A 21,707-nucleotide genomic window follows, 5' to 3' on the forward strand; every position below is an offset into this window, starting at 1 on the left:
GGAAGCAGGAAGTCTCTAGTTGCTCTAGTCTCAAAGCCCTTTCCTGACCTGTGCTCTTAGTAAACTTCTGCTGTGTGTGTCTTTATAGCATAATTTTTTTCCACCATACAAATAATGATATGGCATAGGCAGCATGTGTTATAGTAGTAACCTAACCATTGTTTTTGTTGGGCATTCAAGTACTGAAGAGTTACGCTACGCTTGTGTGTTTGTGTATCCTGTTGTGCAAAGTTAGTGTGGCTGGTTGCACGACTTGACTGCAACCGTCCCTGACAAAAAAAGGAACTTGCAGTTCATGAAGGTGGCTTCCGTCTGACCGTCACCCACCAGCAGTTTAGTTTGTAACTAACCTGCTATAGTCTGTGGGCCCTAATTTCATTGCTGTGCAAAGTCTAGTCTAACTAAAGCTTGCTTAATAACCATGCAAAATCTATTTGCTAATTTAATACCATGAGAAAGATCCTAAGCACAAACAGCGCTGGGTCAGCCAGAAGCTGTCTCACGCCATGAGGCCGTTAAGTTAATGCAAGAGAACTTTGCTCATAGACTTTGCTCAGCATTTAAATTAGGGCCCTCTGGTTTCATGTTTTCTATCATTGGTTAACTTGGGTACTCCATCTTCTACTCAAAATGACCTAAATGCTTACAAAAATACTTTGAACCAAAATTGTATTATCAATTAAATATACAGACAATATTATACAATACTTTTAGTATCTGAGGAACATTGTGCAAAAGCATGTTATGCCTACCGTAAATTATCCTGTAAGCCATTTCACAACTCTAAAAATATTTGTAATGTCACAAAGAATAAGTAGTAAAACTATTGCTTAGTTATTATGTATCCTATCGTCATCTTATTGCATTAAGTTCAGTGCTTTTAACACTTTAAAATCTGAAGTGGTACATTTACTGTGATCAATTCAGCATTGTTTTTATATGAAGTTTACACTATAAAACATGACCTCAGAATAATATGAAGGAAATTAAAAAATAAACAATAAATAAACAAACTGTTAAATAACATATTCACTAAAGCCAAGCAGTTCTTAACCATTTAAAAAAAGATTCCATTCTGACTGATAATAAACATGCACAAGAAGCTTACTGAAATGAAAATCAGCTACTCATCTTGTCATTCACTTGAATAATATTGCGTAAGTAAATTAAGGCACACTGCGCATGTTTATCATTTAAGACAAAATCACTGCTCTTGCAGCTGCATCCAGAGATGCTTTTAAGTATTCATTAACAACTAGTTTCAAATAGTATTCAAACAGCAAAGAATTATTTCCCTATTCTAAAATCATTCATCCAGAACAGAACAGAGGCCAACAGTCTTCTGATGGATCACAGGCTTCTGCTTTTTCGACAGGACTTAAGGTCATAACGATCTCAAGCACTTGTCCACTGCTCCTGTGACAAACAAAATCACCTTTCATCAATCCAGCACTTTAACCCAGAGCATAAGGGCATTGTTGGGGATAGCGAACAAACAGCTATGACATTTGGCTGTCATCGTGAGGTTGCTGGGACGTACCCGGTTCAATTTTCACTTCCAGGTTCCACAGCCCTGGTGGCGGCGGAGGAGTTGTTGGCGACACTGTCACTGCTCTCCAGAAGGCTGGCAAAATGGGCCTCGTAGTTACTGATGTTCCTCTTCATGATCTCCATGCACGGACCCAGCAGCCTCTCAAAGGCCATCACATCCATGACTGCAGCATGAGCACAGAGCAAGGCAGTAGGCTTAATGAGTAACGCACATGGGTACAGGTTGGGAGTAAATGTGTGTCTACTCTAAAAGTGTACTCTCTGTGTATTTCTAAAAGGCTGCAATCAAAATAAAGGTCATGCAGTGTGAAGAACGTAGAAAAAAAGTATCTTTCTATGGGCAACATTACACTGATGCACTGTAATATATAAAAAATATATTTGACTAACATCCCTGTCTGACATGAACAGTCTGAAGAAGACCCTCAAGGATTAAAATAAAGTATCTATCTATCTATCTATCTATCTACCTATCTATCTATCTAAAACGTTGCTCAAATAAAGTTGTCTAGGAGCTTTTAAAACAGTGTGCAGGCCTCTAGAGAGAGGCCTCTATCCTCCTTTCACAAACATCCCTTAAGACAGTGGTTCTCAAACTTTTTCTGTCATTCCCCACTTTAAAGGTGAGGAATTGTCAAGCCCCACCTGACCCTAGCAACTCTGCAAAATGGTAATGTTAAAATATTTTGTTGCATTTTGGTTCCACGTTGCATTTCCTTTCTCGGTCCGTTGGATAAGATGCTATTTTTAATTCCAATGTCGGTCTGTTTATGACTTCTATGTTTGTGTGTGACTATTTTGTTTTGAATCTATGATCTTCCTTTTCAAAAAAAAGAAAGGCATAATTATAGATAGAAAAAACACATTTCCTCCTGTTCATCGCGCCCCACCTAACATGTCTCTATTCCCCACTAGTGGGACCCCAAACCACTGCCTTAAGACATGAATGAAGATGCATTGAAAAAATAAATATATATTTCAATACACCTGAATCAAATGTAAAATCTTGAGCGGAAAGCCAAGTGAAGTGAAACCCTGTGTAAGCCTCACACTAGGTGTCATGGAGGGAAGTGTCAGAGCAAACACACTGGGGAGCTGTGTGAGATACCAGAGTACAGTACCTAAGCACTTGACGTTCCCCACTGCATACACCGACGCTGCTCGTGGTTTGTTGGTGACCAGAGCCAGCTCTCCAAAATACTGCCCTCGCGTACATGTGGCAATCTCCACCTCGTACATCTCACCCTCCTGCATCACATGACAGGAAACACAGAACAGCGAGTCATCACTGGGGTAAAGGGGTTGCGGTAAGGCTGACAGGGCTACAACTATGCTCCTGAGCTCTGAAACAAGAGTTTGAGGGAGGACAAATATTACCACGTGGGGGTTTTGTTATGTTTTTTTCCCCCGACTAAAGTAAATGCTCACTTGCTGTGTAGGACTCCTGATTGTGATCCTGACCTGTCCAGACTCAACTATGTAGAAGTCGTCTGCACTCTCCCCCTGGTGGTTACAGTGAATAATGTTGCATAAACGTCATATTTATTTTCACTATGGGCCATCATTGAACTGAATGACTTTTAATCCAGAGAATATCTATATTATGTGGATGAGTGGATGTGTGAGATGAACCCACCTCAGCAATGATCTGCTGCCCGTCTGTGTACTGTCGTGGGACAAGCACATCCACCACTTTCATCCGTTCATATGTCTACAGAGAAGGAGAGAAGCTGTGGGTATTCTGTATTCTCTTCAGGAGCTCAGTAACAATTTGCTCGAGGGTGAACAGGACAGACAGCATTCGTGTTTACCTCCAAGGATGACAGCAAAGGGACTGTCTGGATGAAATCATCGTACATTTTCCTCTTCTTGGCATTGTTTTTCACAATTATCCGCCTGAAGGTCTGCCTGTCCTGGAACCACAGAGCCGCAGTTTGCTCAGCACAACTTCATAACTCAGCAAAACCCCTTCCTTTAGTGAGGTGAATAATTCTGGACATATCCACTCTCTCAACCCCTGGGTTAACATCTCAGTAGAATAAACGTTTGCTCCGCATACTGGACAAAGCAACAATTATCCCTCAATTGACATAGATCTAAAAGTCCAGCAGAGGGTGTCATTGCTCAATATACACTATTCAGACTCACAAATTACCATGATCATAAGGAAGAAATGGCAAAGTTTCAGAAAGGAAATGAAGGCCAGTCCCTCACCAAGCACCACAGGGCTCCAGGAGTTCTGGCAATGATAGTGGTGGCTCGCGGCGTGTTGTACATCAGGGCGAGCTCCCCGAAGCTCCCGTGGTTGTCGTAGGTGCCAACCAGGCGTGTTATCCCGTTATCCGTTACATGGACATCATAAATCCCACTAATATATTCATTAATATATCCATCAACACAAGAGCATATTCATTATAGTCCGGCAGCCCAGAGCCTTTTAATCAAACGAAAAAGAGTACCAACATTTGAGCACAGGGGCATCCAGGGGATAACCTCTCATATGCAGATATGGATGTCTACCGGAGCTCCACAGCTGCATTTGGCCCCTGGAGGCCTCCAAAAGGGCTAAAAAAATGTGTTCGATCAAACATTCAAAAGTAACATCTCAAACCAATCTGATATGAACAGGCAGGTCAGAGTACTGAATGGCCCCTGCCAGACAAATTACTTGCTGCAAAGGGCCTGCCAGACACTCCTCAAATGTGGCCCCGATATTCAATATTATACAATTGACCTAGATTAAAATGTTGAGAGTACCACTTCAAACAGTTTCTGAACCAATTGTGCACATCCACAAAGTACAACCATCAGCATACCAGACAAATGTTCTGCTGCTTAAGGTCCACCAAACACCCCTGAAATGCAGTCCCCTCATACTATATCGATTCACCTTCAGTACATAATGAAAGAACCACATGACACTAAAAAATTTGAACATTCACAGAGCACAAGTGCACCATAATTTAGGTTAGTTCAAACATTGCCATTAGACAACTCATTTAGAGTAATTGATTAAAGGGCTATAGCTTACGGCCTGGGAAAGAAAGATTAACTGCAAAGTTCAAAGTTATATTGTATGTGTTACTGTATATAAGTATAATTATATAGCATAGTTACTGTGCTAAAGTATAAGTATAGTAAGTAAGTTCTAGCTATTGTATTTATCGTGGAAAAGTAATTTCTTCTCCCTAATTTATTTCAAAAAGTGAACCTTTCATATATTATAGATTCATTAGAAATAAAGTGAAATATTTAAAGCTATTTTTTGTTTTAATCTTGATGGTTACGGCTTACAGCTCATGAAAACCAAAAATCAGTATCTCAAAATATTAGAATAAAGAGTTTATAATCCAGGAATGTTGACCAATGGAAAGAAATGAACTAATCTGACTAATCTAAAATAGCTTATTTATACAGTCAATACTTGGTAGGGCTGCTTTTGCACAAATTACTGCATCAATGTGGCTTGGTATGGAGGCAGGTATCAGGCTTGGCACTGCTGAGGTGTTAAGGAAGCCCAGGTTGCTGATAGCGGCCTTAAGGTCATCTGTATTGTTGGGTCTGGTGTCTCTCATTTTCCTCTTGACAATAAACCATAGATTCTCTGTAAGGTTCAGGTCAGACTTGTTGTCTGGCCAGTCAAGCACAGTAATACCATGGTAAGCAAACCAGTTACTAGCAGTTTTGCCACTGTGTTGTGGTTTGTATATGTTTAAGGTTATTGCCTTTATTCTGTGTTCAGATTTTTTAAATTTAGTCTATTACATTTGTACAAAAGCGTCTGCTAAGAACCTTAAGCATAAGCATGTACACTCTTATAACGAATGTGTTAAAAACAATACAACTTGCGTTGTTTCTTAACACATCTCTATGTCCAGATAGGGACAACACATTCATTTTAAGAGTGTAGTGTTTGTAGTTTGATCAAACGCACAAAGAATCACACTTTTGTTGAGGTGAAGTGTGTGTGTGTGTGTGTGTGTGTGTGTGTGTGTGTGTGTGTGTGTGTGTGTGTGAAAGAGAGGTGGTGGTGTGTGCGTGTCTGTTTGTTGCATTTCTTGATAACTAACAGGTACAAACAGGTTACTCTAATTCCTTCGTACCAAAAAAACGAAGGGGGCTTTTAAGTCTGTGGTTAAGGAGTGTGAAATGTATCTACTTAAAGATACATGGCACTGTTTTATAAACTACTGGTGCGATTTAGGAGTACGCCAAGCAGTAAGATAAAATGCTACGTCAATTCGCCTTATTCACCCAGCAGCCAGAACGAGGCTACAGGGTACACTTGCCATTACACCTCAGTCCAGCAGATGGTGGTGGTAATGCACTCAGTTTGCAAACTGCCAAAAAAACTCACTAAAGAAGAACTGGCCAGCCAGTAGGCCAGCGAACCCTTCTTCTTTTTCGGTGAGCTTTTTTTTTGGCAGTTTGCAACATCTGCTGCACAATTTTGTTCTGCCAAAAGAAAGACACATAAATGAGTAGAGGTGTCCAATTGTTTGATCTTTTATCTACCTCTAAATTGTGTTTTTCCACCTTTAAGTAGCATACCATTCCTAAACAATTCTAAATTAAGCTTGTCATTTTACAATTGTCTTTAGTTTCATATTGTTTTGAAACACAGTTTATCCATATTGCGCTGCATTATGGTGTCAGTGACCAATTGGCTTGCGGCAGGAAGCATCAAAGATTAGTCACACCGCATGCCATGTAAACAAGTTAACAATGAACTTAGATTAATGTAGGAATTAAATAATGATTGTGTGGCCTATGAGGGAACACCCAGTGATGCTCTTGGTACCATCAAATGGTAGCCTATAGCGATGTGGTCAGGATACACACCGGTATACCGTGGTCTGCCTTACCAGTGACCATGTCATGGTCTGCCTGATTACAGAATTACAGATTTATAGTCTTTTTTACCACTACACCCGTTTGTGGATGTGCACAGTTGGTTCAGAAACTGTTTGAAGTGGTACTCAATTATACAATATCCATTGTATGATATTGTATATTGGGGCCGCATTTGAAGGGTGTCTGGCAGGCCCTTTGCAGCAAGTAATTTGTCTGGCATGGTGATTTTGGGGTTCGGTGGGATGTGCTTTTTCATTTCAAGGTGGTTTCATGTGGTACCTCCTTCGTTTGATCTAGGTCATATCTGAGGGGCCGTTTTTGTCTGCCAGGCCCTTCACAGCGGATATTTTGTCTGGCATATCATGTTCATATCAGATTGGTTTGAGATGGTACTTTTGAACACATTTTTTCAGCCCTCTTTGAGGCCCCCAGGGGCCAAATGCTGCTGCGGGGCTCCGGTAGACATCCATATCTGCATATGAGAGGTTATCCTCTGGATGCCCCTGTGCTCAAATGTTGGTACTCTTTTCGTTTAATCAAAAGGCTCTGGGCTGCCGGACAATTACTGCACATGTCAAATAATGCTAATTTGGCAAATTTTTCCTATACCCACAGTTCTGCACAAATTAATCCCATATAGATATGGACAACTGCTGAGTCTGTTCCTTCTGTACCATCAACAATGTGTAAACTCTACCTTTGAATCACATAGAAATTATCCCCATCTTCATGCTGCTCAATAATGTGCTCCCCTGCAGCCACAGGTCTTTCAAACATGGCATCCAGGACCCTAGAAAACTCATCCTGCAGAGATGGGGAAACATATTTTTAAACTTATTTCTATGTTGCATTGACCCCGTGTACAATTTTCTTCAGCAGGTTACAACAAACAAGCACTACTTCCTTCAAAGAGCCTGCAGGCCTAGACACATTTTCCCAAGTTAAGGATTTAGGCTTATCATAATTTATTGAGTTGGGTAACAACATTTGGGATTTATTCAATCAAGTAACCTTATCAACTGCTCCGAGACACAGTGTCTAGTAATGCTGCTTTTCTGTAGCGTACCTGCTCCAAACTTTTAAAGAGAACAATATATTTGCAGGCCTCTAGCAGTCTTTGCCTCTGTTCATCTGTTTTCGAATGAATGACCTGAAAATAAAAGTGAGATGTTGTAATTTGTGCATTGAGTTTATCGGTAGGTATGGAATAGGCTGGGTGAAGAATCACTGAGACATGGTGATAACTGACACAACTCAGATGGTCAGAGTAAAGATCTTACCATTGGCTCCCTGCTCTCTTCTTCATTGTCAGGGTCATATGACTCAGCACACACTACAAAACAGAGGAAACAAGGTAAACATATTCACAGAGTAAGGGAATAAACATATTGCTGTGAACCTTATTTGCCTTATTCACCCAGCGGCCAAAACGAGGCTACAGGGTACACTTGCCACCACACTTCAGTCCAGCAGATGGTGGTAATGCACTCCGTTTGCAAACTGCCAAAAAAAAAAAGCTGACGGAAAAAGAAGAAGGGTTCGCTGGCCTGCCCATAGATATTAGAAAGTATTGGGCTCCAGAACGTACGTAAATAGTGCCGCCATCTTGGTGGGGGCAACAATCACTGGAGGCCAATGGAGAAGCATGTGACTCTGACTGGAAATCCGACAGATGTCTCTGAGCAATGTAACCCCCAGCAATATGGCGGCCGTGTTTACATATGCCACCTAATAGAACTTAAGCCCAATGCGGTATCTAGCTTTCTAATATCTATGGGCCGGAGAGTAACTTTCTTCTTCTTCTTCAGTGAGGTTTATTTTTTTGGCAGTTTGCAAACGGATTGCATTACCACCATTTGCTGGACTGAAGTGTGGTGGCAAGTGTAGCCTCGTTCTGACCGGCGGGTGAATAAGGTGAATTCTAACCATTTTATGATCCCTTCAGGCTTAAAAAGTTAATCCAAACTAGAAAAGAACATTGAGGCAGTAATTGGAACTATGACAAATAAAAGTTTACAGTAATATTAGTTAGGCCAATTTCATTTATTTAACCCATTGATGGTATAATGTTTTCACACTTTCCTCTTAGTCTAAGCGAATTAGCCTGGAAGAGGGTCAAAGGTGGCAGTAAATAGACCAAAAGCATATTTGGTATCATTTGAATTATCATTTTATGTAGATTAATGGTTGTTGGTTGATGATTATGGTTGTTCAGTGGAGGGTGTCTTCGCATTCAAATCTAGTGGTATTTATTTGTGGATCTTGGTGTGCAGTAGGAATGTCTCAAAACTACGTCATCGACATAAAAGCAAAAAGGAGATTCACAAATGCAGATTCCACATACAAAGTCAAGCATATTTATTTTCAAATCTCGAAAATATATTTACAAAGACACGTTTATTTATATAAATTTGTTTATTTATTTGTATGTCACATTTTTATATTTGTATTTTGTATTTGGATATTTATAAATGTATGTATATGTATATATATCCTTTTTATATATATTTAAATCATTTTGAGACAATCCTCACTCCATAGTTAGTCAAGCCCTTATAATGAGTATACCAAGTTAGATAAAGATCCTCTAACCAGCTTGGGAGATATTGCCTAATATCATGATGTTCTAATTTTGGCCCGCCCGATAAGAAAGCGCTTTATGGCAAATTATAAAACAAAGTTTTTTTTATGGGTCAAAATAATATTTAATAAACAACCTTACATTTTTCAGTAGCTAGAATTGTGAAACATTAGATGTGAACAAAATCAGGCCTGGCAGTAAACATTTTCGTTATAGTACGGTATAGTATAGTCCGCTGGATTTTCTTGTAAAAATTGATTTTTTTGCATATTTTGCTAGTATAGAGTCTTTTTGCATATTTTGCTAGTATAGAGTTTTTTTGTCTTCAATTTTTCACAATCCATTTTCACACTTAGATGACATCATCATTTATATAATGCATAATTAAGACTGGGACTACGATCACTTGGGGGTCAAATGTGAGAAAACACTGGTAAAGAGGGTATTCTGCCTAATTTTTGGGTGCTGATTCTGAATATCATATTTACTTAGCTGATTTTTTTGTTTTAAACCTGCTAATTAGCATTTGCGGCCTAAAACTGGCCTCCATATGCAACATAGAACGGGTGAATAGGGTAAAAAATGTAACTCCTTGATATTCTTATGAAACGTTACTAGTTGATTATTTATGTAGAGACAATATTTTTTGCATTACAAGTTTTCTAAAAATATATGTTTAGGGATGTAATTTAACAATATCTCATTAATTATGCACTAATTTGCATACATTTCAATTACAGACATCTGAATATTGGATAGTTAACATTGAATGTAGTCACGTTCAGGTTTGCCTTCAGAACTTTTTCTGGATTCAGAGCCTTAAAAGAATGGCTTGTTCAAGCGCCAGTCCTAGGTTATGCCGATTTCAGTCGTCCCTTTATCTTAGAGACGGATGCAAGCCATGCAGGATTGGGGGCAGTTCTGTCACAGGAGAAGGATGGGTTACAGTGACCAATAGCCTTTGCTAGCCGGGGCCAAGTGAGAGGAACATGTCAAATTATAGTGCCATGAAACTCAAACTCCTTGCAGTCAGGTGGGCAATCACGGAAAAAAATGGCAGGTATCTCCCGGGCAACACGCTCACCGTGTACACTGACAACAATCCCCTCCAATACCTGCAGTCAGGGAAACTGGGCGCTCTGGAACATTGCTGGGTTTCTCAGCTTGCCCTCTATATTACAACATCAAATATCGTCCTGGGACAGCTAATTGCAATGCTGATACCCTTTCTAGGCTTCCCACAAGCCCCACTAACACTTTGCGATCTGTGTCACACGGCCTGGACGTCCCCCTGCCGCTTGCCATAGCCAACATGCAAGCCTCGAGTGCACCTATCAGTGTTGCACGGTCTGCCCGAAATTAAGCGGTCGCCCGCGGATGACCGCGGTCACCCGCGGTTATGAGTCATAAACAAAATATTTTAATGATATTCGGGTCATTTGCGGGCGGGTCAGTTAAAAATAATTAAATATATATTTTCTACAAATAGGCCTACCTAAAATATCACAAGAAGGCTAGCATCAATACAGTAAAGCATCAATACAGTAAAGTCAACAGCAAAGAAGCTGAAGACACGAGTTAAAATAATAAAGACACCCCTTCAGGAAAAGCGATATAGGCTATGGGAAATATTGGGAAAAGTTCTTAAAGAAGATGACAGTAGTACAAGTTATGGTCTATGTAGGCCTACTTCTTGCTAAGCCATTTAAAAGTATGACAGCCAAAACGGGCAGCCTGCAGGAATAAATGTTATGGCACAGACTACACAGCCATATCTACCGGTATGTATAGGTTCGCGCATGCATAAAAGTTACCTTAGTTCTTTAAAGTGACTTTAAACAGTGGATGTGCTTCAGTAAAGCTTTGTGCTTCATTCAGCATTATAAACCAGTTCTTATGCTAACGTTTTGACCAGCAATGTATCTCTCTTGCCTACCTTGCCTCACCATTTCTGTTTTCGAAAGAAAGATGTATGTCCATGGCCTTCAAATCTTATCCTAGTGTTCTAATCCTTGGTGGTTGCATGCGTGCTTGCGCTCTTTTTCTCATTCTCTCTCCTGCGCAAACATTATGTCCTGCATGCCTACTGCGTGTAGTTCTACTGCATAAAGTTTCGCAAATAAATTAGTTTGTTTTACAGAAATGGCCTACTGTCACACTGCATGCAGGCTATAACAAAAAGCACACATTTTGTAAATAAGCGGGTCGGATCGCGGGTCGGGTATAATTTTGTCCTAATTAATATTCGCGGTCCGAGTTGCGGTCGGGTTGATTAAAATATCGGGCGACCGCCCGCGCAACACTGGCACCTATCCAAGACTCTTGGATGGCAGAATCTTGTATGGTGGACACCATCCCTGGTCGAACCAAAAGAGACCTGAAAGTCCTGCAAGGGACTGTTCCAGATACCTGTGGTTTTGGTGACAGGGACGACCACATACCCGTTAAGACAAGTGGAGTGAACCAAGGGAAGTCCGCAGTTGATAAAGCAGTGGTCCCAGATACAGGAAATGGATGGGACCTTGCACCGAGCGATCCAGGCTCCTCCTTCCAGGGATCCAGTGCTGCAGCTTTTACTGCCAAAGGTGTTGCGAGTCGAAGTGCTCACTAGCCTACACAACAACCACGGCCATCTGGGGGTGGACAGAACCACAGATTTGATATGACAGAGGTGCTACTGGCACCAGATGTGGCATGAGGTGCAAAAGTGGTGTTCTGAGTGTGAGCACTGTGTGGTTGCTAAAGCAAGACAACCCAAGCCAGAACATTCTTGGGAAATATGTTAGCCACTTAGCCTTTGTAGATAATCTCTATTGACTTTACTCTCTTGGATTGGGCTAGCACAGGACAAGAGAATGTTCTGGTAGTCACAAATTTTTTCTCAAAGTTTACCCAGGCCTTTCTCACCCCTGATCAGAGAGCTTCCACCTAGTAGCTAAGATTCTAACTGAGAGATGGTTCTATGTGTATGGCGTGCCAAGGAGAATCCACTCTGATCAGGGGCGCAGCTTTGAGGGGGAGCTGTTGAAGCACCTGTGTGACACCTACAGCATAACAAAGACTAGAACCACCACTTATCCTCCAGAGGGGAATGGTCAATGTGAACGTTTCAACAGGACACTTCATGACTTGCTCAGGACCTTACCCCCTGAAAAGAAGCGTAAATGGCCCCAGTTGCTCCATCAGCTCCTGTTCGCCTATAATACCACTGTGTACCAGTCCACACAGTACTCCCCATACGAGCTGATGTTCGGTTAGAAGCCACAGTTACCATTCGACCACCTACTTGGAAATACTGGAGGTGACCACAGGGACAGTCCACCGACTGATTGGGTGGTGCAACATCAAGAGTACCTGACTTCTGTCTATGCTAGTGCTAGGAGACACTTAGAAGAGGCTGCGGCATATCGTAGGCATGGTGGTCCTAACACTGTAGTCCTCTTCAAAGTGGTTGTATGCACATCCCACCTCACTGAGGCCAGGTGCAGGACAAAAAAGCTTATCAAGGAAAGAAGAGTAGTTGTCCGCACACTGCAATCATAACACATAACGCAACGTTTCGACTCACCAGGGTCTTCATCATTTTTAACTCAATAAATGTAGTTCTTCTGCTAGCGCGCAGTAGCCTGAAAGTTGTCGGTTCAATTCCCGGCTTTCACTCTTATGCCCTTGAGCAAGGCACTTAACCCCAAGTTGCTCCGGGGAAAATGTGATCCCTTGTAATATAGCTGACATACAGTATGTAAGTGACTTTGGTCAAGAAGTGTCTGCTAAATATAATGTACATGTAAGCTCTTTTGCAATCGCCACAAAATCTAGGATACATGGGTGTCTACCAAGTATGAAATTGTGGAGTGTCTTGATGGAATTGGCACACACTATAAGATCAGGCTGTATGGGGAAGAGGGCCCCCTTAAGACGTTCCACTCATAATACTGCCGGACAGCATTCAAACCCCCTCCACCTCCCACAGTCTGTTTCACATGAGCTCTCTGCCAGTGTAGCAGAAGTAAATATTCTCCCCGTCCCCTTCAGGCCTTGGCAGTAGATAGGTATGCTACCAGGACGGTGAACTTTAAAGCCAGGTGTGTATGTGGAAAGGCTGACCTGCAGCGCTGGCGCACATGCCCACCCGTGGGTGGTGATCATATACGTAGCTTCCTCTCTGGGAGAACAATGCCGTCATTTAAAATTTTGGCGCATGGGTGTTTGTGGTTGTTGTTGTTGGAAGAACATGGCTTTATTCTTAATTCTAAGACTTCATTGCTTCTCTCGCACGCCCGGCCTGTTGGCTGTGGATAACCCGTTGCTTTTAAAGAGAGCAAATACACATGATTTAGTGTCTGAGCAATGTTTTCCCTTGAGTTATTTGTTTTTTGTATTAGTTCAGGCTGTGAGAGGGCCATCCGTGGTTTGTCTGTTTGTTTACCTTATATTCTTTTGTTTGTTAATTTTGCCTACTGTTACTCAACTACCCATGCCTATGACACCTAGTGGTGTACTGTGTTGCCTGTACTATTATAAGATTATTTCCAAGACAAATTTCTCTTAAGGTAGACAATAGAATGACATGGCAGGTCAAGGAAAGCATCAAGAAAAGCAAAGATTAAGAAATCGTTTTTGACATAGGCAACAAGGGTGGAGGTGTTTTTACACTTTTCAGACACTCAAAGTTTGAAAACTATGGATATTGTTTTAGAACCAACAACCTTTCTACATTATCTGGGGGTTTTGTGTGCAAAAAGTGGAATTAATTGTCAAAAAATTAGAAGAAAATGTGAAAATCACTTTTCAGACTAGATATAATCGCTTATTTTAAAACATACAGAAAAAAACACTAAAGATGGATCGTGAAAATTTGAAGACAAAAAAAATCTTGTTCCTTAGACTCTATATTAGCAAAATATGTAAAAAAAAATCAATTTTTACATGAAAATCCAACGGGACCCTATTTTCCAAACACAATGTACTGTACTATTACCATTAAGCTGCTACCAGGAGCTGTTAACGTTCCTGCCTAAATTAACGTTAGCCGCTAACTTATGTTAGCCCTTTCTACCGGATTATGTTTAGTTACCTTAGGACCAAACCCAACCCCGGAATAAACTTTAAGTTAACTTAACCTACCTGACACTCGTCTTGCAAACCTGTTGATGACTGGGGCTAATAAATAAATAAAATGAATGTTAACGATCATGTTACGTAGAATTAACATTAGCTAATATAATATAATATTAACATTAGCTTCTAACTGGCACATTTCTTGATGCTAACAGTTGTCTTATGCAAGCTAACATTTAGAATTATGTTAGCACTACTTTAACGTTACCAACAAATTCCTCGTCCTCATCCTCGGAGCCGATCTGCATAGCTTCGTTGTTGAACTTCACCTTTTGCCCCTTCACTTTACTTTCTTTGTTCTTCAGCTCGGCGAAGTACTGCAGGGCGAAGTCGCATATATTCCTTGGCTGATTTCGGATCACTTCAATAGTGAAACCCTGCAATATCTCCTTTAGCCCTTCTGGGATTGGAACGTTACTCATTGTGAAGGCACGGTTAACGTATCCCTAGCTAGAGTTCTAACGTTAACCTCTGCTAGTAGGCCTACACCACCAAGTAGAATTTTAGTAGCAGCTACTTTAAATTAACGCAATGTTGAACTATAACGTTAACTCTTATTAACACTAATTATTATTTTTTGCTAGCACCACAAACTGGAAGTTTAGGAAGTTCTACTGAGGTAAATTATTGCCAACAAAAAAAGAAAAAAGGGCTGACTAGCTAGTTGGAGTTTTAGGATGAGTAGGCCTAAACAAACACAACTGAGAGACCTCGGTAAAGACAGAGAATGTCTAAGGTAAAGATGATGGACGTCCGAGATTCGACACATTCACAAAATCCATGTAGGCACAAGCAAGCCTTACAGTAAATCATTTAACAACTTTTGCTCATCATTAATGATTTTTGGTAATCAATAACATCCATTTATCCTAGCCTACTTGGCCAATGTAAATCCAAATCCAAAATAATTATTTTGGTTATGGGATTTGGCAGATGCAGCCACATAGGCTATTTGTAAATACAAACAATACAAAAGATACATTTTACAGTGAACTGTAAAATGTTGCTAAGACGACATTAAGGAGAATAGCAATGATAAACAACAATGTCAATTCAATCAATAGCATATTTAAATATTGACACAAATACAAAAAAAAATACATTTATGCTTAATTACCGGTAACTTAGTGCATGTTAAACAGATAGACCCTAGGTCTAATATAACAGAAGACCACTTTTTGACCGCATTGATTTGATATATTTCATTAACAAATAGTCCACAGTCACATATGACCACATTTTATGGCAATGCTTCATGCTTCTCACCTCTATATCACTAACATCTGCCACAACTAGGGTGTGCTGTTGTGAACCTTGTCACAATCTCCATCTGCAAGAGTGTAATTCAATTCAAGGCCAAAAACTGTGTATCTTCATACCAGCTATCTATGGGGAACACCAACCCACCCAATCTATAACCGTCACCAAAATGTCACCAAAATATTAACAATAGTTTGATGATATATCACTGCGTCGTGCTAAAATTCTGGATTGTTCAAAACATTTCTCAGAGTCAGCAGTCAGTCAGAAATCTCAGAGAGCTTTATTCACAGTACCGGAGACCTACGCCGTGTCGCTAACAAACGCAGTCTAAAGATACAGAGAAGTCACACATCTTATAGGACTTGTCAAAGCACCCCTTGTTGTATGTCAAATATTCACTGACCCCATCACCCAAACTCATCCAACATTGTACACAAGGATGTATCCCTTAACAACCGACATCAGTGACATTTATCCAAACTTTGACTTAACATACATGCAGGCGCCAACCTCCTTAATGAAGATGGCAGCTCCATCTCAGGGCCCCCTCTATCCAAACCAGCACATAGGCTCAATCACCTTGAGAAAGATTACCAAATGCTAAACATCTCTCATCATCCCAATTTCTGTTCACTTCTATGAATAACTTGCTCACAAACAAAAGTAAAAGAGCACATGAGTAAAATATACAGAACACACATATGGTTTTCTTGCACACATATTTAAAAGGTTAAAATTTCATATTTTCAATTTTTTGAGCTAACCACTGTACTGACTCAAGTTATACCTCAAATGTTGTTGAGGGCAGCAAGGAAGTTTCCCAGTGTTGTGCCCCAGAGTGGATAGTGTTTACTGAAGCCGCTTCATCTAATGTCTCACTTCAGTAACAGACAAAATAACATCAACAAGCAGCACTTCAGGAGTGTACTCGGGTTGAATATATTGTCAATAGAACATAGAACATATTCAGGTCAGTTGAATAATATCGACAGAAAGTCAGCCTTTAAAGATGGGCCCCTAATTTAAATGCTGCATTGGCAAAAAGCAAAGACAGCCAGTCTCATGCATGAACTAAAACTATCACGTGACATGTGGGAACATTTAGCTGACCCACCAATGTTTGAGTTTAGAATCTTACCCATGGTGTTCAATCAGCAGATTTTGCCCTGTTATTAAATTAGCTTTAGAATTTGTATTTTGCCAGACATTTAAATTAGGGGCTGATTTATGGTTGAGCACAATTAAACATAGTTAAAAGTGAACTTTATGACAGCATGTTTACCAAGCTTTTTATAAACCTGACTGGGATATAAAACACAGGCTTTCTCCTGATAAGTCTCTGTGTGAGTGTGTAGATTTGTTTGAATCATGTCTGTTTGAAAATATTAAGAGGTACATAATGACAAATAAACAAATAAACATATTTGTTGCACAAGTGAAGTTCATGGAGCATCTGTAAAGCATTCACCATGCAGATTCAGTTCAGATCTTTGGTAGCCGGCAGAAAATATGTTGATTCACCCTGTTTATTTTGTCCTCCAACTCCTGGCTTGTGAAGAGCGATGACCCCCTTCCATCGGCCTGGCAGACAGATAGGTGACAAGGATAATGTCTCTAATAGGCCTACAGGTGTTTGCATTTTGTTAACCACCTGCAAACATTAAAAATAGATTTCACAGTTTTCAAAATCCTTAGTGAAACAAACTCAGAGGGAAATGTTGCACCCATAATAATGACAGGTTATCACATTTTTAGTTGTGTAACTAAGTAAAACAAAAAACAGCTTGTTATACCGTAGCCTATGGTTATGCCCATTAAAAACAAAACGATAACCTCACCCAGTGCCATCTAGTGGCAACACTCAGGTGGATTGATGAACTATATTTGTAAAAATATAATGTAGGCCCTAATACTGTTTAATGTGCAAAAAATAAATACATAATGAAACGTAGGCCTATTATTGATCATTCATCACTGTGGCATCTTGGTGAGACTGATAACCGTATTATCTATGGGCGGTAGGTGCTAAACGCACTGATATCAGAGCCCGTCTTATTAGACATTCTCTGCTGATATCCTATTGGATTTCCTAACAGGAAGTACATGTCATGTGACAGTAGTCGTCTACTTGACTGAGAATCAGCTGATCCGTCCTGGACGTATTCGTGATTCAATACTGCGGGATTTGTTGCCTGAATAGCACGGCAAATATATCAGTAGATTCAGCGTTTTACCCAAGAATTACTACAGGCAATTGGTGCTTTGTATTTATTAACCGTTTTAACACTAGAAATTTGACATTATCTATCAAGAACCATGGCGCTAAGCGACGCAGATGTCCAGAAACAGGTAAGCGAGCTAGCTGACAACGTTAGCCAGCGATGGCTTGGAACGAGACATTTAACCTTCAGAAAAGGATGCTTGAAAGCTCCGTTATCATACAGTGTCCGATGGTTAAATCGCTGCTGGCATATATATATGTTTAATCGATATTGTGGCAAGGGAGGGGTAACGTTATGGTAATGTAGCAGATATGTTTAAAAACGGCAATGCCTTGTAACCAGCTAGCTAACGATATGGCAGTACCGTCAAGTCAGTGGGCCCTTCTGTAACGTTAAATATATAATGTTTATTTACCCACTCGTATAATCACTCCTACCCATAAAGCGGCATTGAATAGGACCTTTACTATTAGTATTTCACTGCCCTTTGAAAAAAAGTCACATGACTCGCTGTTGTGGGTTGGCCTCACTTGATCATGGGGTGGTCAGCCATAAGATAAAGCATATTTATCTTTCTTTTTCGTGAATGTTAACGAATGTTTTTGTGTCAGAATTCCTCCAGGAATAGAAAAGGAATAACCAGGAATTCTTTCCCACATGTTATAATTACTTCTATTACCCCAACTTTCAACCTAGTCTTTAACCTGGCATAGCACACTGCCTGGATGATTGTCATAAGACTAGCAAATACTACACCTTAGTGAAAGGTGACCAAGTTAATTGTATGGTTAGGTATCAGGTTCACATTCATGTGCTAATTTGCAGTTTGAAGATGTCCTTCACCCCAGGTATCTCAAGACATTTCAACAACATGTTTGATTCATAAAAATGAAGTACTATATTTGATGGCTGATTGTTTTTTTTTCTCTCAAATAGATCAAGCACATGATGGCCTTCATTGAGCAGGAGGCCAATGAAAAGGCGGAGGAAATTGATGCCAAGGTAAAAAGCAGCACTCCCTCATGAGTAATCTCTATCACACAAACACTGGTAGAGGGATTCCTATTTCCATATTTTTTATTTTGAACAACAGTTTTGAGTTTTCTGGACATTGGGCCTATATTTTATGTACACAGTTCCTTGGCTTTTATCAAGCTAAAGAGAATGTCTTCCATTAGATGTTGTGTATCACCCAACCTTTACGTTGTGTTGTTGCAGTTAGCACTCAAATTTTATCATGTTAAGAAATAATAATTAATTTGATGGTGCACTGTAAGAAATGCCGAGGGTGAATTCTGTAGTGCTGCCCAGATGACTCACACACCCCAATGTCCCCCTCTGCAGGCCGAGGAAGAGTTCAACATCGAGAAGGGACGTTTGGTCCAAACTCAGCGCCTAAAGATCATGGAATACTATGAGAAGAAGGAGAAGCAGATCGAGCAACAGAAGAAAATGTGAGTCATACACAGATCCCCAACCCCCCCCCCCCCCTCCCCCAGCCAGCACCACCCCTTGTGCCTCCCCTTACAGCAAATGGAAATTCCCACTAGGCCTGAACTATAATTAATAACTTCCTATTTGTCACACTTGGCCAGTTGAGTTGTTGAGTCTTTGCTGTTCCTCAGGTCTGTGTTGTGTTGAATGACCAACATTATTCCACTCTCTCACCTACAGTCAGATGTCCAACCTGATGAATCAGGCCCGCCTCAAGGTCCTGAAGGCTCGGGATGACATGATCTCAGTAGGTGTTGCTCATAGTACATCTGAGCTGCGATAACTTCATGTCAAGGATGAGCTGTTATGATTAAGGCTCTCTTTCTCTCTCTCTCTCTGTGTGTGTGTGTTTGTGTGTGTAGGACTTACTGAATGAGGCTCGTCAACGACTTGGTAATGTGGCTAAAGACCCTGCCAGGTACCCAGCCCTGATGGAGGGACTTTTGCTCCAGGTGAGAAGACTGTCTGTTACTCTTGCGTAAAGAAGATATATGAACATACAGATTTATAATTAAGATTTTTTGTTGTCTTTAATTGTGACTTCTTAGATATGTCAAATCATTTACCTTATTAAATGATTTGTATCTGTTTCCTGTACCTTATCAGGGCTTCTACCAGCTACTCGAGCCCAAAGTGACCATCCGGTGCCGTAAGCAAGATGTGGCTATGGTACAGGTCAGTGGTACTGGTCGTCACATTACTTTTTCTTTTAATATCCGTCAGGAACCCATTGGAATATTTCACTAAAGAAGACCTATAGGGATAAAGGGAAGGAGATGTTGAGTATACAGGGTTTTTTAGACTGTCTACCTGGTATGGAGTAAATCTGAAATGATCATTGCTGATATGTTTGTTCTCAGGCTGCTGTGCAGAAAAACATCCCCATCTACAAAAATGCGGTGAAGAACAACATTGAGGTCCGCATTGATCAGGATCACTTCCTCTCTCCGGAAATGTAAGGGATTCTTCTTCATTGTAATATCATAATTTTAAGACTCTGTTTACTGTAATTTTGTGTCTTTGAATGTAGTGTGTCTGTTTGTTTGTGTGTGTTCACAGCTCTGGTGGTATTGAAATCTACAATGCAGATGGGAAAATCAAAGTCTCTAACACCCTGGACAGCAGGCTTGATCTTATGGCCCAGCAGGTAAACCCTACGGCTGGCTGTGGAATCTAAACACTAAGGAGCATCTACAGAATTCGATTGGCTAAATAGTATACATATTACTCAAAACTCCAAGACTTCACACACGTTAGACACATTTAGGATGGGTTATACTCCTCTTCCAGACTTTTATATAATTATATAATACTGTTTTTACTATACATTGTGTAAGGCAAATGAAACAAAGGCAATTCATATTTAATGATCAATTCCGTCATCGCTGTAGAAAATGAGTATGACATGTTTTCTCTGTGAAGGTGGAGTAGTTGACCTGATGAAGGTCCATGCAGCTCTATTTTGCAGTGTCAGTGGCAACTATACAAGACTGCAACAGTCTGTAGGAAATCAAACAAACATGTGACTCTAAAAGTGGTCTCTCTCCTTTCAGATGATGCCTGAGATAAGGGTGTCGCTCTTTGGCCCCAACCAGAACCGGAAGTTCATGGATTAATGTGTGGTACTGCCCAACAGAGCAGAGCAAATGACCGCATACCAAGGGCAACGAGTCCAGTATTTGGTGTTGTGTTGTTTGTTTTTTGTTTTTGATTTTTTTTATTATTATTATTTTGGCTGTGTGAAAGACCTCATCTTCATGTCTGTCTGTGTGTATGTATATAAATGTTGATGTTCCTTATGAAACAGAAGAAAAGACCAAATGTGTTTTAGTGCTACTTCCACTGTTTTTCTTCTGGTCTGTCCACTTCTGGTCTGCTCAGTGATCAGCTTATTATGTTTACACAACTCATCAGTCCAGTGAACAGTGACCATTAGACACAGAGACACGCTTATTCTGCTGTTGAGCTTCTGTAACTGTTGCCTGGATACCTCCTATTCAGACACACTCACAGCTGTGCAGAATCCCAGTGCTTCAATTGGTCATATTGAGATGAGTACATTGCAAACCTTTCTTGCCCTTGCCGAAGCCACATACACATAGCACTTGAGCAAGGCATAGAAAAAAACCTTACAATTAGGTCTAGGGCAACGGAAACAAGAACCATCTTGCACAGAGAAACTGATTCTCTTGTATCAGTTCCCTAATTGCAGCATAGATTTTACACCTCCAAAGCATGTACACTGTGCAGATTGTGTTCAATGGCGGTAAGATGCATTGTAGAGAATAGTTGGTTATTTCTTTGTTATGGAGATAAGATGAATAGCATTACATTTTCTTGGTCAGATTTTTAAATTGCTTCAACTGCACACTTAACTGAGTCTTCAACTGGATGGTTCTGTCATTCTCTGTAATACAAGGTATGTGCTGTGTCTCAAAATTGGGTATGCATATTCATATATTTAAGGCTGTGATATTGTTTTATTTTTCTTGGTCTAAATGCTTCCGAGTGGAAAGGATTATATTGATGTTCAAGAAATATATATGATTAAGAGTAAAAGTTTTGTGTTGTCATTTTTTTTTCTTGCTACTCATACTCAAGTGTTCTATATCCAAACTGAA

At 40.3% G+C, this 21,707-nt stretch overlaps 2 protein-coding genes across 2 annotated transcripts; one reads left to right on the forward strand and one right to left on the reverse strand.

The window, feature by feature from the left end:
• Positions 1 to 1,545: 1,545 nt before the first annotated feature.
• Positions 1,546 to 14,529, reverse strand: LOC143136844 (cAMP-dependent protein kinase type II-alpha regulatory subunit-like). Its single transcript, XM_076297518.1, has 11 exons — positions 14,316 to 14,529; positions 14,114 to 14,149; positions 7,686 to 7,738; positions 7,472 to 7,555; positions 7,103 to 7,209; positions 3,766 to 3,919; positions 3,363 to 3,464; positions 3,188 to 3,262; positions 2,980 to 3,054; positions 2,673 to 2,799; positions 1,546 to 1,715 (listed from the first exon to the last, which is right to left on the reverse strand). The coding sequence occupies exons 1-11, from the start codon at positions 14,527 to 14,529 to the stop codon at positions 1,546 to 1,548; spliced, it is 1,197 nt and encodes a 398-aa protein (XP_076153633.1).
• Positions 14,530 to 17,499: 2,970 nt separating this feature from the next.
• atp6v1e1b (ATPase H+ transporting V1 subunit E1b) lies at positions 17,500 to 21,645 on the forward strand. Its single transcript, XM_076296553.1, has 9 exons — positions 17,500 to 17,719; positions 18,529 to 18,594; positions 18,937 to 19,046; positions 19,267 to 19,333; positions 19,449 to 19,538; positions 19,693 to 19,761; positions 19,947 to 20,041; positions 20,146 to 20,233; positions 20,640 to 21,645. Exons 1-9 carry the CDS (start codon positions 17,687 to 17,689, stop codon positions 20,700 to 20,702), a joined length of 681 nt encoding a protein of 226 aa, XP_076152668.1. The 5' UTR covers positions 17,500 to 17,686; the 3' UTR covers positions 20,703 to 21,645.
• Positions 21,646 to 21,707: the final 62 nt, after the last annotated feature.

This window comes from Alosa pseudoharengus, unplaced genomic scaffold, assembly GCF_046254945.1.
Source record: "Alosa pseudoharengus isolate Yale_2024_CS ecotype anadromous, Long Island Sound unplaced genomic scaffold, YU_APseudo_1.1 YU_APseudo_1.1_scf_20, whole genome shotgun sequence".
Taxonomy (NCBI): Eukaryota; Metazoa; Chordata; class Actinopteri; order Clupeiformes; family Clupeidae; genus Alosa; species Alosa pseudoharengus.